Source organism: Geotrypetes seraphini, chromosome 5 (assembly GCF_902459505.1).
Source record: "Geotrypetes seraphini chromosome 5, aGeoSer1.1, whole genome shotgun sequence".
In the NCBI taxonomy this organism is placed as follows: domain Eukaryota; kingdom Metazoa; phylum Chordata; class Amphibia; order Gymnophiona; family Dermophiidae; genus Geotrypetes; species Geotrypetes seraphini.
In genome coordinates, this window is record NC_047088.1 from 116,722,025 (window position 1) to 116,737,188 (window position 15,164).

Genomic DNA, 15,164 nt, shown 5'->3' on the forward strand with positions numbered 1-15,164 from the left:
CAGAACTTCCCTTGGTACCTTTTCACCTGACTTCAGCAGATCCTAATCTCTCAGAAGCTGTACAAGCTATTATTGCTGCTTCCAGAAAACCTTCCATTCAGCAATATTACCAGCAGAGGAGGACACATTTCAGTACATGGTGTACTCTCCAACATCAAGATGCTACCTCTCTATCATCAGTATTGGATTATCTTCTCTATCTTTCTAATTCTGGACTAAAAACTACTTGGTTAGAGTTCACTTCTGTGCTATTAGTGGTTTCCATGTCCTTGTCAACAATAAATCTCTGGTCTCTCATCCTCTTTTTTCCAGGTTTATGAAGGGACTTTTCAATTTCAAACCTCCACTCAAGCTGTCTCCAGATGTCTGGGATCTTAATGTAGTCCTAACCACTCTGATGAAATCATGATTTGAGTCAATGGCTTCTACTTATCTCAAGTTTCTCATTTGGAAAGTAGTTTTCTTGATTTCTTTCACCTCTGCTCGTTGCATGAGTGAACTGCAAGCCTTGGTATCAGATCCCCCATTCATAGTAGTTGAGGCCAGTAACGTGACTGACTTTAAGATCAAATGGGATCAACACGTGGGCTCACTTCAAAGAAGAACTTAGAGGGGAGGGTTATTTGAGTGGGCAGACTTGTTGGGCCATAGGCCCTTTTCTGCCGTCATATTCTATGTTCCTATGTTTCTATGTTTCTATCATGATAAGATGGTTCTCCGCACTCATTCTAAATTCCTCCCAAAAGTTGTCACGGAATTTCATCTTGATCAATCTATTGTGCTACCAGTATTCCTCCCAAATCCTCATGCTCATCCTGGGGAAACAGACCTTCACACTTTGGACTGTAAATGTGCCTTGGCTAACTACATACAACAAATTAAGCCACACAGGACATCACCTCAATTAGAATATAAGAACATAAGAATTGCCGCTACTGGGTCAGACTAGTGGTTCATCGTGCCTAGCAGACCACTCCCGTGGCGGCCCCTAGGTCAAGGACCTGAGCCCTAACTGAGTCTAGCCTTACCTGCGTATGTTCTGGTCTAGCAGGAACTTGTCTAAGTCTTGAATCCCTGGAGGGTGTTTTACCCTATGGCAACCTCTGGAAGAGTGTTTCAGTTTTCTACCACTTTCTGGGTGAAAAAGAACTTCCCTACATTTGTACGGAAATTATCTCCTTTTATCTTTAGAGAGTGCCTGTCAGCCTAGCATTGCTAGCAATCAGCATTTTCGGTTGCCCTAACCAATGTCAGTAAAGGCCTATGGGAGATCATATCATACATGTCTGACCTTAGGGAATGTCATTGCAGATAGCCTTAATTAAATCAATGCTTTAAAGGTAACAAACGAACTTGCAGCTAGGAGGTGAGAAGAGGTGTTAAGAAGATGTGTTAATGTCTGATGCTTAGGATGGACAGCTTAGGATGTACAATGGGTCAGGTGCACAGATAACTAAGATTAATCAGAAACTATTGTCAGAGGCATACTGGAAAGTACATTTGACTCCAGTCTATTCTTCTCCAGTCTAGCACACCTCACTCACCTTCCTGATCAGTGAAACTAATCATTGTTTCAGACAGTTTACTAAGGAGGGGGCTTTTTATAATAAATAGAATCTATTGAACTTCAGTAGAATCTATTGACGTTAAGTATCCCCCTCCTTAGTAAACTGTCTGAAACAATGATTAGTTTCAATGATCAAGATGGTGAGTGAGGTGTGCTAGACTGGAGAAGAATAGACTGAAGTCAAATGTACTTTCCAGTATGCCTCTGACAATAGTTCCTGATTAATCTTAGGTATCTGTGTACCTGGACAACAAACTTTTAATTAACTTGAAACTTCTTGTCTCTGATCACTTCTTTCACTGCTAAAGTGAGCCACGCCAGTTCCTTGTTCTTTTTCCTCTTGGATCCCTTGTTGATATGCGGTTCATCTCATTTGATCCTAACAGACTGAGCAAGCCTGGAAACAAAAGAACTATTTCCACATGGCTAGCGGCTTGTATTTCCTTCAGCTATGCTCAGGCTGGGCTGCAACTCAGGGGTTGTGTTACAGCACACAAAGTCTGAGCTATGGCAGCATCAGTAGCTTTTTTATGTTACACTCCTATTGATGAAACTTGGTCCTCATTTCACATATTCACATCTCTCTACTGTCTAGATTAGAATTCTATTCAAGATGAATTGGTCATTTTGGCCAAGCAGTATTACAGAATTTATTCTTAAAGGTCAACTCTCCCTCCATCCCATTATGTTCAGTTATGGAGTCCCACATGTGAGAATATGCTGCCTGATTGTCCTAGGATAAAGCACAGTTACTTACCATAACAGTTGTTATCCTGGCAACTCAGCTTCAATGCCAAAAAATGCAAAGTTATGCACCTGGGCAGCCTAAATCCATGCAAGACTTACACCCTTAATGGCGAGATCCTAATAAGAACTGAAGCAGAATGAGACTTAGGGGTGATCGTCAGTGAGAACATGAAGATTGCCAATCAAGTGGAGCAAGCTTCATCCAAGGCAAGGCAAATCATAGGTTGCATACGCAGGAGTTTCGTTAGCCGTAAGCCTGAAGTCATTATGCCATTGTATAGATCCATGGTGAGGCCCCACCTGGAATACTGTGTGCAATTCTGGAGGCCGCATTACCGTAAGGATGTGCTGAGACTGGAGTCGGTCCAGAGAATGGCCACCCAGATGGTCTCGGGACTCAAGGATCTCCCGTACGAGGAACGGCTGGATAAGTTGCAGCTGTACTCACTCGAGGAACGCAGAGTGAGGGGTGACATGATCGAGACATTCAAGTATCTCACGGGCCGCATCGAGATGGAAGAAGATATCTTCTTTTTCAAGGGTCCCGCGGCAACAAGGGGGCATCCGTGGAAAATCAGGGGCGGGAAATTGCACGGGGACACCAGGAAATTCTTTTTCACTGAAAGGGTGGTTGATCACTGGAATAGTCTTCCACTTCAGGTGATTGAGGCCAGCAGCGTGCCTGATTTTAAGGCCAAATGGGATAGACACATGGGATCTATTCACAGAGAAAGATAGGGGAGGGTCATTGGGATGGGCAGACTAGATGGGCTGTGGCCCTTATCTGCCGTCTATTTCTATGTTAAGCAGGTAGCATATTCTCACATGTGGTGACATCCATGGAGCCCGGTACGGACAGTATGAAAACTGTACTTTCACTTTAAGTTTTAAGAAACTTTGCGACTGCCTGCACCGCGTATGCACGAGTGCCTTCCTGCCCAATGTAGGCTCGAGGTACCTCAGTTCTTCGTTTTCTGCTGAGTGAAGAAGCTATTTTTTGACTGGACTCCAATCTGTGTTGCCTTTCCACTTTCGTGTTCTTTTTCCTCATTTTAATAATTTTTTGCCTTATATTTTCTTTTGTGCGTGTTGTAAAAAATTTCATTTTCCTTACAATATATTTTCTTTTGTTTGAGCTGAAAAAAAAAAAAGAATATATTTTACTTTTTTCTTTTCGTTCATTCCCAGGCTTCGGATTGGAGGGTTTTTTCCTCAGCGGGTTTCTCATTCATTTTTAAGATTGAGTTACTTGCCAACAAAATTTTTCCTTCCAGATTGAAACACTTTAACGGGTTTTAAGAAGTGCTGTAGGTGTCAGCGACCTATTTCCATCACCTCCCCTCATTGTTGGTGTCTGCAGTGTTTAGGTCCTGAACACCAAGTTGAAACTTGTGCTCGATGTTCCATCTTACAAAAGCGCGCTTGATCAAAGCATGTCGTATTCAACAGGAGAAGCTGTTTGGCTTGGCCATGGACATTGGCAAATCTTCGGAGCCATTGAAAACTCCTGCATCGACATCGGAAGATCTTACAGCATCGGGGAAGCTAGCTAAGAAGCCATCCACTTCCTAGCAAGCATCGCAGGTCTCAACAGCATCAAGTCCCTAGATGCAGACCAAACAGTGACACCATCATTCTCCAGTTTTGCTGCTTGTCTCTCCTTCAGGGTGTGCATCTTCTTCAAGGTCACCCATTCCGAGACAACCTGCTGCACTGATGGTACCGGCTGATGCTTTTGAATAGCCCATCAATATTTTTACTACAAAGTTCTGCCCTTTGGCCTAGCCTCCTCTCTGAGTGTTCACCAAGTGCCTGATAGTTCTGGCAGCAACTTTATGAGCTCAAGGGTTCCACACAGTCACCAATACTGTTTTCTTCAGCGCTAAGGGTTTAATGTCACTTTTCCAAAATCTTAACTTCAATCCTCTCAAACTCTAAAGTTCATAGGAGCCCTGCTTGATACAATTCACCTCAGGGCGTTCCTAACTCAGCAAAGACAGGTCAATTTGCTTAGACTTTGCAATCAAGTCTATGATCTTCTGTCCATATCAGCCAGAAGGAGGATGTTACTGTTGGTTCACATGGCATCTACGGTCCATGTTATTCTCTTCATGGGTCTTCATTTTAGAACACCTCAGTGGTTCCAGGCATCTTGGTGGTCTCCAGCTCTTGATCTATTTTCACAGTCATATCATCACTTCATTGATTTCTTTAAGTGATGGATATACTCTTTAATCTTTCCAAAGGGCTGCTGTTTCAGATGCCTTCACATTAAAAAGTTCTGACCACAGACTCACTCAAATATAGTTGTGAAGCCAAAATGGCCAGGCTTCACACACAAGGTCAATGCTGTACTCAGGAGCAGAAGTTCCACTTTCATCTCTTGGAACTCAGTGATTTTCAATGCTCTACAGATTTTTCAAAATAGTATTTTCCCATCAAGTCCTCTTAGTATACACAATTGGGAAGGTACAGGGTCTCTGACTCTATCGAGAGACTGAGAAGCATATTTTTAAAAGCTCTCTATGTTCAAGGAGTGCAGAATACTTTGGTCGACATATTCAGCAGATTTCGTCAGCCACATGACTGGACACTTAATTTCACAACCTGCCATCAGGTATTCTCTCTTCTGGGGAACTCCTCAGATAAACCTATTTGTGTTCCCCCACAGTCTCACACTGCCTCACTTCTAATCCAGGCAATACTCTCTTCATCATCTAGGGGCAAATGCCTTTCTACTGGTTTTCCTAATCTGCAATCATTGTATTTGACTGCTTGGTACCTCCTGGGATGACCACAGCAGTTGCTGATCTTCTGATCCTATCAGAATCATTTTGGATACATCCAGAAAACCTTCTACACAGCACTGCTACCAACAGAAGTGGACACAATTTTCATCATTAAGATGCTTCATCCCTCTCCATGTCTTCAGTATTGGATTACCTTCTCCATTTATCAAATTCAGGTCTTAAAACCACTTGAGTCAGAATTCACCTTAGGGCTATCAGTGCTTTCCATGTCCCAGTCAATAATAATTCTCTGACTGCTCATACTTTTTTTTTTTTCCCAGGTTTATGAAAGGACTTTTCAATATCAAACCACCTCTCAAACAGCCTCCAGTGGTTTGGGTTCTTTCTGATGTTCTCACAGGACTAATGAAACTTCCGTTTGAGCCAGTGTTTTCTGCTCATCTTAAATACTATTTCTCATTTGGAAAGTAATATTGTAAATTTCCATCACTTCTGCACTTCAGGTGAGCGAGCTTAAAGCACTGGTGTCGGACCCACCTTTTTAAGTTTTCCACCAGGAATAGGTGTTTCTCAGCTCCTATCCTAAATTCTTACCAAAAGTAGTCATGGAATTTCATCTGAATCAATTGATTGTGCTTCCAGTTTTCTTTCCCAAGCCTTTTTCTCATCCTGGAGAAACAGCTCTTCATACTCTGGACTGTAAACGAACCTTGGCTTCTTACTTACAACCGACGAAGTCACATAGAACATCTCCTCAATTGTTCATCTCTTTTAATCCTAATACTTGGGCCGGCCTGTAACTAAGAACTAATTCCACATGGTTAGTGGCATGTTATTTCCTTCTGCTATGCTCAGGCTAGGCTGCAGCTTGGGGGTCATGTAACACAACATAAGGTCCGAGCTATAGCAGCTTCAGTTGCATTCTTACATTCCATGCCGTAGATTAAATCTGCAAAGCAGCTGCTTGGTCTTCAGTTCACACGTTCATGTCTCACTATTGTCTGGGACCTTTTTCCAGATGGGATGGTCACTTTGGGGATGGGAGGGGGAAATGTTAGGCCTGTTGATGGAAGGCAGAGAGATGCAGCATCTCTCTTTTTTTTCTCTCTATTTAATTGTTCAGCATCAAGAGGGGAGGGAAGAAGAAAAAACAGAAAAGAGAGGGAGCAAAATGTTGGACCATGGAGATAGAGGAGGAGAGATGGAACCATGGATGAGCAGAAGGGAAGAGAGCTAGGTTAAGATGATGCTAGGGGATGGAAAGAAAGGTACAGGGAGTTATAGCCTAACCAGTGGAGAGAGGGAGTGGGATTCTGAAAGTGGTGAGCCATGTGGATGAGGTCAAAAGGGATAAGACAAGATGAGTGAGAGAGCAGTGAGTACAGTGGTATAAATGTGGTAAGGGGTGTCAGTTTGAAAGTGGCCCCCACAATATTAGGTGGTAGGGGTTAAGTGAAATGCGCACTGACAGACGCCAGGTCCCAGGATCAGTTCCTTCACAGAAGTTTCATTAGGGATAGAATCAAATAAGAAGCACAGCCAGGGGTGATTATATAAAGAATATATTATAGAAATAGTCTTACAGAAAAGTAATATTTATAAGCATTACAATTAAGCAGAGAGCATTACACTTAAGCAGAGAGCAAGCAGTCTCACTGCCTTACAGAGGTCAGAGGCAAAGAGGGACATAGAAGCTTGCAGTTCTAGGAAGCTTCGTGTTCCATAGATAAAGGGAAGGATAGACAGAGAGAGGGGGAGCCAGAGTGCCAAGCCAAGAGCCAAGAGATAGCTAGATAGAAAGAGAGAGAGAGGGCCAAGACCCCTCTCCTGATAGCTCCATAGAAAAAGAGAGAGATAACTTCATAGAGCAGAGAGCAGGCTTTTATACCTTGGAATCTTATTCTGAATAGAGAAAATATTGTATCTCCCAGTATCTTTCTGTTTAGAACTTGCAAACTGTTTGAGACAATGGTCAATTTAATTGACAAAGGAGGGTGAGAAACCTGCAAGCATGGTGATGGGATTAAGTCTCTGGCTTGATCTGTGCACCATTGTCCTAAGCACCCTCTTAATCAGACATTAACACCTTTTAGCTAGCCATGATTCAATCAGGGCTACTTAAAACTTAAAATATATCAATCAGGGCTACTTAAAACAGTTTCCCTGTACTAAGGGTCTATCTGCCTTCCCATGCCAGGGTCAGATTGATATAATCTCCCAGAGGCCTCTAGGCTGACATGGGGGAGTAAATAGCAGGGAATAAGAAGCTGGGAAAGGAGTGAGATGGGAAATGGGAGAGCTAGGGACTGAGAGACGGAGAATTGAGAGGTAGCTGAACATTTAAAAAGAAGAAGGTTGAGAAAGAAGGCAAGATTTGAGTAGACAGAGACAGAAAAGAAAAAGTTAAGAAAGCTGAAAGGGAAAAATCAATACGTTGGAGACAAGCATAAGAAGGAAATGGAACGAGAGAAAAGGAGAATAAAATGGACAGCAGACACTGGAAAGAGAATTAGTTGAAGAAAGAGAAACTGGGACTAAGTTGATGGAAAAACAAAACATCCATACAACAAGGTAGAAAAAATTGTTTTATTTTGAATTTATTAACTGGAATATGTTAGCTGTGGGATATGTGCATCACAATTATTTTTGTATTCAGTGACGTAGTCATATACAGCTGATTTGGGGGAGGGAGCCCAAAATTAATGGATGGGCACCAAAGTTTCTCCCTGCCTGAGTGCAATTTATAAATACTTGAGCTAGTGGGTTTCCAAAGCCCTGCCAACTGAAGACATCTTCCTCCAGTATGACAACTCAAAATCTCCAAGCTTTGCAGCCAATGGTAATATCCTCAAGCTGCCCCTGCTTTCATGCATGCATGAAAGCCAAGGGGGGGGGGGGCAGGGAGTAGGGAAGGCAGCATCTCTGCAATATTGCTGTCAGCTGCAGAACTTGGGAAGTTGGAGAGGGAGGAGGTGGCTGTCAGTTGTAAGGCTTGGGAATCCCTACTAGCTAAAGCAGGAGAAATATTCATTTTGAGGGAGCCTAAGCTCAAAATGGGAGGCCCAAGTGCGCTGCTGACATCTGATTCAGCATCTCTGCTTTGATGAGGCTCACCTCTGAAGAGGCTCACTGTAGCTGTAATAAAAGTGAATGGGAGAACCAGGAGCGCGCATCCCTGCTCATCAGAATGGGGATGCAGAAGCCTGTGGCTGCTCCCACGTGGAGGATCACTCAGTCAGGGTAAGTATTACTGCTTTTTTAGGTTCCTCTCCACAGTGTCCCTTTAATGAAGGTTTATTATTAGATACATACATCTTCCATATTAGTGATTGCAAATTTGGGACCTGCTCAACCTTTTTTTGGCTCATCAGCTAGAGTTAGTGTTTGTGCGCCCCAGAAAATTTTTTTTTCCGGCCAATGTGGCCCAGGGAAGCCAAAGGTTAGACACCCCTGCCTTAGACAAAAAGAGGGACAGGGGAGTTATGATTCAGACATTTGAATACTTGAAATGTATTAACGTAGAACAAAAAATCTTTTCCAGAGAAAGGAAAATGGTAAATCCAGAGGACATAATTTGAGGTTGAGTGGTTGAGTGGTGGTAGACTCAAGAGCAATGTAGGAAAATCTTCTTTACAGAAATGTTGGTAGATGCCTGGAATGCACTCCTGAGAGAGGTGCTTAACATGAAAATGGTGACATAGTTCAAAAAAGCGTTGGATGAACACAGAAGATCTAAAATCAGAAAATAATATTAAATATTGAAGAACTAAGGCCAGTACTGGGCAGACTTACACGGTCTGTGTCCGTATATGGCCGTTTGGTGGAAGATGGGCTGGGGAGGGCTTCAATGATGGGATGGTGTAAATGGACTGGAGTGAGCTTTGATGGAGTCTTCAGTAGTTGAAACCTAAGAACAGTACTGGGCAGAGCTTTGAATTCTTGCCACAAATAGCTAAGAAGAAGACCCCCCCAACAAATTTTTAGATTGGATCAGGCTGGGCAGACTAGATGGACCATTCGGGTCTTTATCTGCCATCATCTACTATGTTACTATGTTTTTTTATCTGGGGACAACAGGCAGATATTCTTACATCCTTCCCACCTCCCCGGGTTGGTGTCCTACCTTGCTTACCACACTGCGGTACTGTGAGCCTATGTCGGGTGGGAAGACAATCGCGCACATGTGGTGCAGGCAGTTGCAAAGTTTCTTAAAATTTAAAGTGCCAGTTCACTTTTCATACTGTCTGTACTGGGTTCCATGGATGATGTTACCCACATGTGAGACTATCTGCGTGCTGTCCCCGGATAACACTTGTTAGATTCTGTACAAACGTAAGGAAGTTCTTCTTCACCCAGAGAGTGGTAGAAAACTGTTATAGGAGAAAACACCCTCCAGGGATTCAAGACAAAGTTGGACAAGTTCCTGCTAAACTGGAACGTACGCAGGTGAGGCTAGACTCATTTAGAGCACTGGTCTTTGACCCGGGGGCCACCGCGTGAGCGGACTGCTGGGCACGACGGACCACTGATCTGACCCAGCAGCGGCAATTCTTATGTTCTTAATTAACTGTGCTTTCTATCTGAAGGGACTGCTATTCAGGAATATGTTTTCAAAATTAGCAACATATAGATTGTCTAATGATGGGGCCATAGTGGTTTCCATGGTGGTGCCCTTGATTTATTTATAAAACATCCATTAAAAAATAGTACTCATTTAATGCTAAGGATGCCAGTGCTACTATGTATTCAGCACTGCGTGTGTCTGGTAGCACTATATAAAAAAAACTAGTGTTTAAGCCCTTTATATTTTTATTATTTTTTTTAATCTTTATTCATTTTCAAAAGCCAGCATTAAGTGCAACAGATTAACAAACAAATATTACAATAATCAGCACTCAATACAATCAAATGAAATGATATAATATATATATAACATCCCCCTCCCGCATCCTCCCACCCACCCTTCCTGGATGTGCATAACAGAAATAAAAGGGAAATACGTATGTTTATTTCATACAAAATTTTGTTAATGGATTCCAAATTGCTTTGAATTTATTATAGTGTCCCAATTTTAACAAATTCATATGTTCAAATTTATAAATTTGGCATAAAGTTTCCCACCAAAAACTATAATTTATATTATCCCAATTTTTCATGATCAGCTGCATAGCAACTTCTGTCATGACGAGAAGCAGCCTATTCTGATTTGCATTGATTGGATTTTTGGGCATTAATAATGTTCCAAACAGCACAACATCATACGTCAATGATAATGGAACTTCCAGGATCATAGTAATTTGACCCCATATAGATCTCCAAAATTTAAGTATCAAGGGGCAGTAGAACAATAGATGATCCAGTGTCCCTATATTGAGATGACAGTGCCAGCATCTATTTGACTTAGAACTATTTGACTTTTGCAACCGAACAGGGGTCCAGAAAATTCTATAGAACAGAAAAAAAACAAGTCTGTCTCTTAGATTCTGATGCTGTACATCTCATCCTCCCTCCAAGTCCAAATCCATGGCCATTGAGTAGCAGAAATTTGCTGCTTTGTCTCAATGCTCCAAAGTCTTTTAGACTAGTTTTAGTTTTTTAAAAAAAAAATATTCAGATGCTCAGATATTAATTTATACCACTTGGCTGCCTGATGCCCTAGCAAATCTGTCTGGAAGCACAGGCCAGGCAAGCTATACTGATTTTTTTAAATTTTGCCAATCGGGGAACCCCTTCTGAATGGCCTGCTTTAGTTTGCATTTGAATTTAACGTTATTTTAAACTAGTGTTTAAGCCCAATACATTAACGGGTGCTAGAATAGATTTGTCTGATCCAGTATGGCTATTCTTCTTATGTCTTACCTCCATATTCAGGCTCCCATTTCCCCTTTTATCTTCCCTATTTCTACCTTTTTTCACCAACTTAAAAATTGGTCTCTTTTCTCTGTCCTTCATCTCTATAGAACTCACACAACAGCTACTAGCCTGCCTGCCTTCTTAGATTGGGGAAACATTTTCTGAAACTTGAGTAGGATCAGGAAACCATGATCCTCATTGCACTTCACTAGCTGAGACAGATCTGATTCCCTCTTCTGGAGTGCCCTCTGAAGAACCATGAAGATTGGACTGCTTTCCGACTATTATGCAGAACAAGGGGTCTGTTTTGCATCCTATACTCCAGTCCCTGACCCTGGATGTTAAGAGCCTGGATGTAAAGAGCATAGAATTTCAATCTCTGCAGCAGTCTGAGGGTGTTTCTAGGATCCTGCTGGCTTCCAGGAAGTATTCCCACCTGTTGATAAGCACACAGATTACCATGAATGCTGAACCTAGGGAATCTGTCATTGAAATTTTGATTTGCATATTCAAGGAGTCATTTTGCATGGATATCATTATGCATATCACATAGAAATACTGTATATGCATACAAATCTGTGCCTGTACATTTTTTATGCATATGTTTTTTTCAATACATATATGCTTTGAAGGGTAGCTCTTGCCACACAGTTTATAAAATCCCAGGACACTTTTCAGCAGCTCTTTTTTGCCTTGGGCATCTTCACATCTCTCATCTGTGTAAGGTTATGTCCATATGTATGAAGTATATGAGTTTTGATATCTCACCCATGTTAGGATTCTGAGATATCACAATGCATCATAGCAACTTTGTTCCTTGAAGAATGTTATGTCACTAGCTTTACAAATGCCATAATTAGCAGCATTAAGTAGCAGAGGATTTACTCAAAAGCTGTTGGCGAAAAATTAATGTGAGGTACTTATTTCTTTGTCACTCAATTTGTGCAAAGTATGCAAAATATTTGAAAGCACAAATTAAATTATATCTTATTCAGTTTACAAGCTCTGTGGCATGTTTATAGATAACCATTTTAAAGCAAAATTTACTAGCTAGATTGCTCAAAATATTTATCTTGCTTCCAATGTTAGGTTTCTTCCTAGTTTCCTAGCTATTTTGTCTGTTCATTCCTGTTTCTACTTCTTGCATGAAAGGATATGCTGCTCTTTTGCAACTATTTTAAGATATTTGCAGGTTCAAATAGAAACATTTACGATTTAGAGGATTTTGAATCATGCTGGATGAGATACTATGAGCACTTTTAGTGGAAAGTAGAGGAAGATCTTTTCCAATACCACTTTTCATTTTTTCTGTTTATCTAAAGATCTCTTTTTACTGAACATAAGAATAGCCTTACTGGGTCAGACCAATGGTCCATCAAGCCCATCAAGTTTTCACGGTGGGCAATCTAGGTCACCAGTACCTGGCAAAAACCCAAAGAATAGCAACATTCCATGCTACCGATACAGGTCAAGCAGTGGCTTCCCCAATGTCTTTCTCAATAACAGACTATGGACTTTTCCTCCAGGATATTGACCAAACCTTTCTTAAAACCAGCTACAGTTTCCACTCTTACCAGAACCTCTGGCAGTGTGTTCCAAAGCTTAACTATTCTTTGAGTGAAAATTATTTCCTCCTATTGGGTTTAAAAGTATTTCCCTGTAACTGTTTTATCATTCTCTCGATCTTTCTGCCTCACTTTTTCTCTTTTGTTCTATCTACTGCCTGCTCCCTAACTTCCTCCTTCAACTCTGTTTTCCTTGTTAATTTATTACTTGTTTCAGAATGCTCTGCATTCCATCTTACCTAGTAATTTCAGTTCATTCTCCTATGTAATATTAAATCATTGAATGGTTAACAGCAAACATCAATTATTTGGTGTTCTTATAGCACATCTCCACTTTTGGTTAATAGATAGTGTTGAATGGCCTTATTTGGATTGTGTGTGGGATGCTTATTCCTACCTGACTATCCCTCTTAAAGAGATGCCTTTTGGATATTCTTTCAGATACCATTTCAGATTTGGGAAGAAGTTTAAGTCAGGCAGTGGAAAGCAAGCATCTCCATGCTCAGTTTTTGACTTATCTGCAGCTTCCTGAAATGGATGAAGATGGTGCTGAGTCAGCAAATGGAATGGCAATTACTGAATTAGAAAAACTGTCACCAGTGTTGCAGGTAATCTTGTTAAAGGCCTATGGCAATATGGATTTATGAATAGAAACAAATTCTAATATGGAAAGTAAATTTTACCTTCTTTGCATGATAATACCTCAGTAGGCTTATGCTTGATCTGATGGTTCGGCTATATTTAAAGATATATTTTGTAGCAAGCTATCTAGATATTTTGATTTGTGTTCTTTCTCACTAAGATTTTTTTTAGGATATATGGTTTGTGTGCAGTATTTTATAAAATATACCTATCTACACATGGAAGATAATTTAATAACAGATGAATTGTGTGTGATAGTCAAGTAATATTCCTATTTTGAGACTATTTTATAAAGTCACAAAGGCACACACGTGTCTTAATAAAATACTAGAGGCAAAATGGCGTATTTTGCACCTAGATTGATGGTGTGGACATTTATGTCTGCTAAAGAGTAGGCTAAATATTCCTGCATAAAATATCCAAGATTGGCTCTTAATCTAGAATACAAGTTCAGGAGGAGTTTCCCAGGATGAGTTTTCCTCTTCTAAATTGAGGAGGATTCTCAATCTGCTATTTCAGATAAATTGGACACACGGGGGCTGATTCTGCAAACGGGTGTCCCGATTGCAGGCAGCAGTAGGTGTCCTACCGCCATCTGGTAGCCAATCAGGACATGTTATTTAAAAAAAAAAATCTCTCTGAGGCAGGACACCTACCCTGCAGGCATTTGTCGAGGGTCTAGGGAGACACATAAAAACATTTAAGCTTGCCAAAGGCTGGGCGTCAGCATGGTGTTGTCTGAAAGTGGCCTTGGGCGAGTTTAAGCATCCCTACATATCTCCCTAGAACTGCGACAGATGCCTGAAATGTAGGCCTGCAAACTGTGGGCCTACATTTCTTCCTAAAAGTAGATGCTTCTGCCAGCACAGCTGATAATGGCAAGGGAATCCCCGATCAGTTGAGCCAGCAGGACTCTCTGAAGCTGGCTCCTTCCTTTTCCCTTGGTCTGGCATCTCTCCCTCCTTCTCTTTCCTCCTTGGTCTGGCATACCTTCCTCCTTCTCTTCCCTCTGTGCCCTGGCATCTCTCCTTCCCTACCTTCACTCCATGCCCTGGCATCTCCTTTCATTCTTTCCCGCTCTCTAGTTGAGTGCAGCAATTCTCTCCTCCCTCTGCTCCCTTCCCTCCTTCTGTCTCCCCGACCCAGTCGGCAGTGTAGTGTTCACAACTCACTGTTCACGTCAGCTTCAGGCCGCCTTCTATGTCGGGTCCTGCTTTCGTGGAAACAGGAAGTAGGCAGGACCTGGCAGAGAGGAAGGCCAGAAGCTGGCAACAGCAGTGAATTGTGAACGCTGCTGCTGACTGAAGAAGTTCATGAAGCCAGGCCTTGGAGCACCCACTTAGGGGCTTCCCCCCACCCCTCGGTAGCCACTATCTAAATGTTCCTTTTCAGAGGGGCCCTGCCAGGGCAGCCGTTCTCATAAGCTGCCGGTGGCTGCCTTGAAACTTTCCCTCTGCCATGATCTGTTGCCTCCAACACAACTTCCTGTTTCCTGCAAGGCAGATTGCCGCAGAGGGAAAGCTTTGGTGCAGCTGCTGGCAGCTTGTGAGAATGGCTGCCGTGTCGGAGTCCCTCTGAAAAGGAACATTTTAGCTGTTCCAAAAAGATCAAGAAGGTGAGGGGAAGAGAGGGAGATAGACAGAAGGAGAAGAGAAGTTCAGAGCAGCTGCCCTGTTTGCCCTCCCCTAATGCTGGCCTTGGGGGAGTGGATGGGGGGATGAAGAGAAGGGAGACATAACAAAATTATTTTTAAAGTAACTCAGTCTCAAGCCAGAAAGCATGAATTTACCATTACATTATCAATTTAACATGAACTGCTCTTACCTGCCATCTTCCTCTCCTCTGTGGGCCTGACTCCAAGCTGGCCTCTCTTTTTCCTGACTTTACTAAAGGATTCTCCACCTCTCCTTGCCGATCTCAGGCCTCCCGTCTTTGGCTGTCCAGCATGCACTGCACTGGGTGTGCACGAGGTGGGAGGGAGAAGAGGAGAGGAGGTTCCAGAGCAACATCAGGTGACTGGCTGGCATGTTGATGAGGCTG

At 42.1% G+C, this 15,164-nt stretch overlaps 1 protein-coding gene across 15 annotated transcripts in view; it reads left to right on the forward strand.

Annotated features, from left to right (window-relative positions):
* PCNT (pericentrin) overlaps positions 1-15,164 on the forward strand; it is an 820,497-nt gene that overhangs the window by 177,107 nt on the left and 628,226 nt on the right. For all 15 annotated transcript variants that reach the window (XR_004539480.1, XR_004539479.1, XR_004539483.1 and 12 more), the window contains one exon: positions 12,924-13,090. Coding sequence is in view for 5 of the 15 variants with exons in the window: in XM_033944852.1 (XP_033800743.1) it covers positions 12,924-13,090 (167 nt within the window). In the remaining 10 variants the exon portion in view is untranslated. The remainder of the gene's footprint in view (positions 1-12,923; positions 13,091-15,164) is intronic.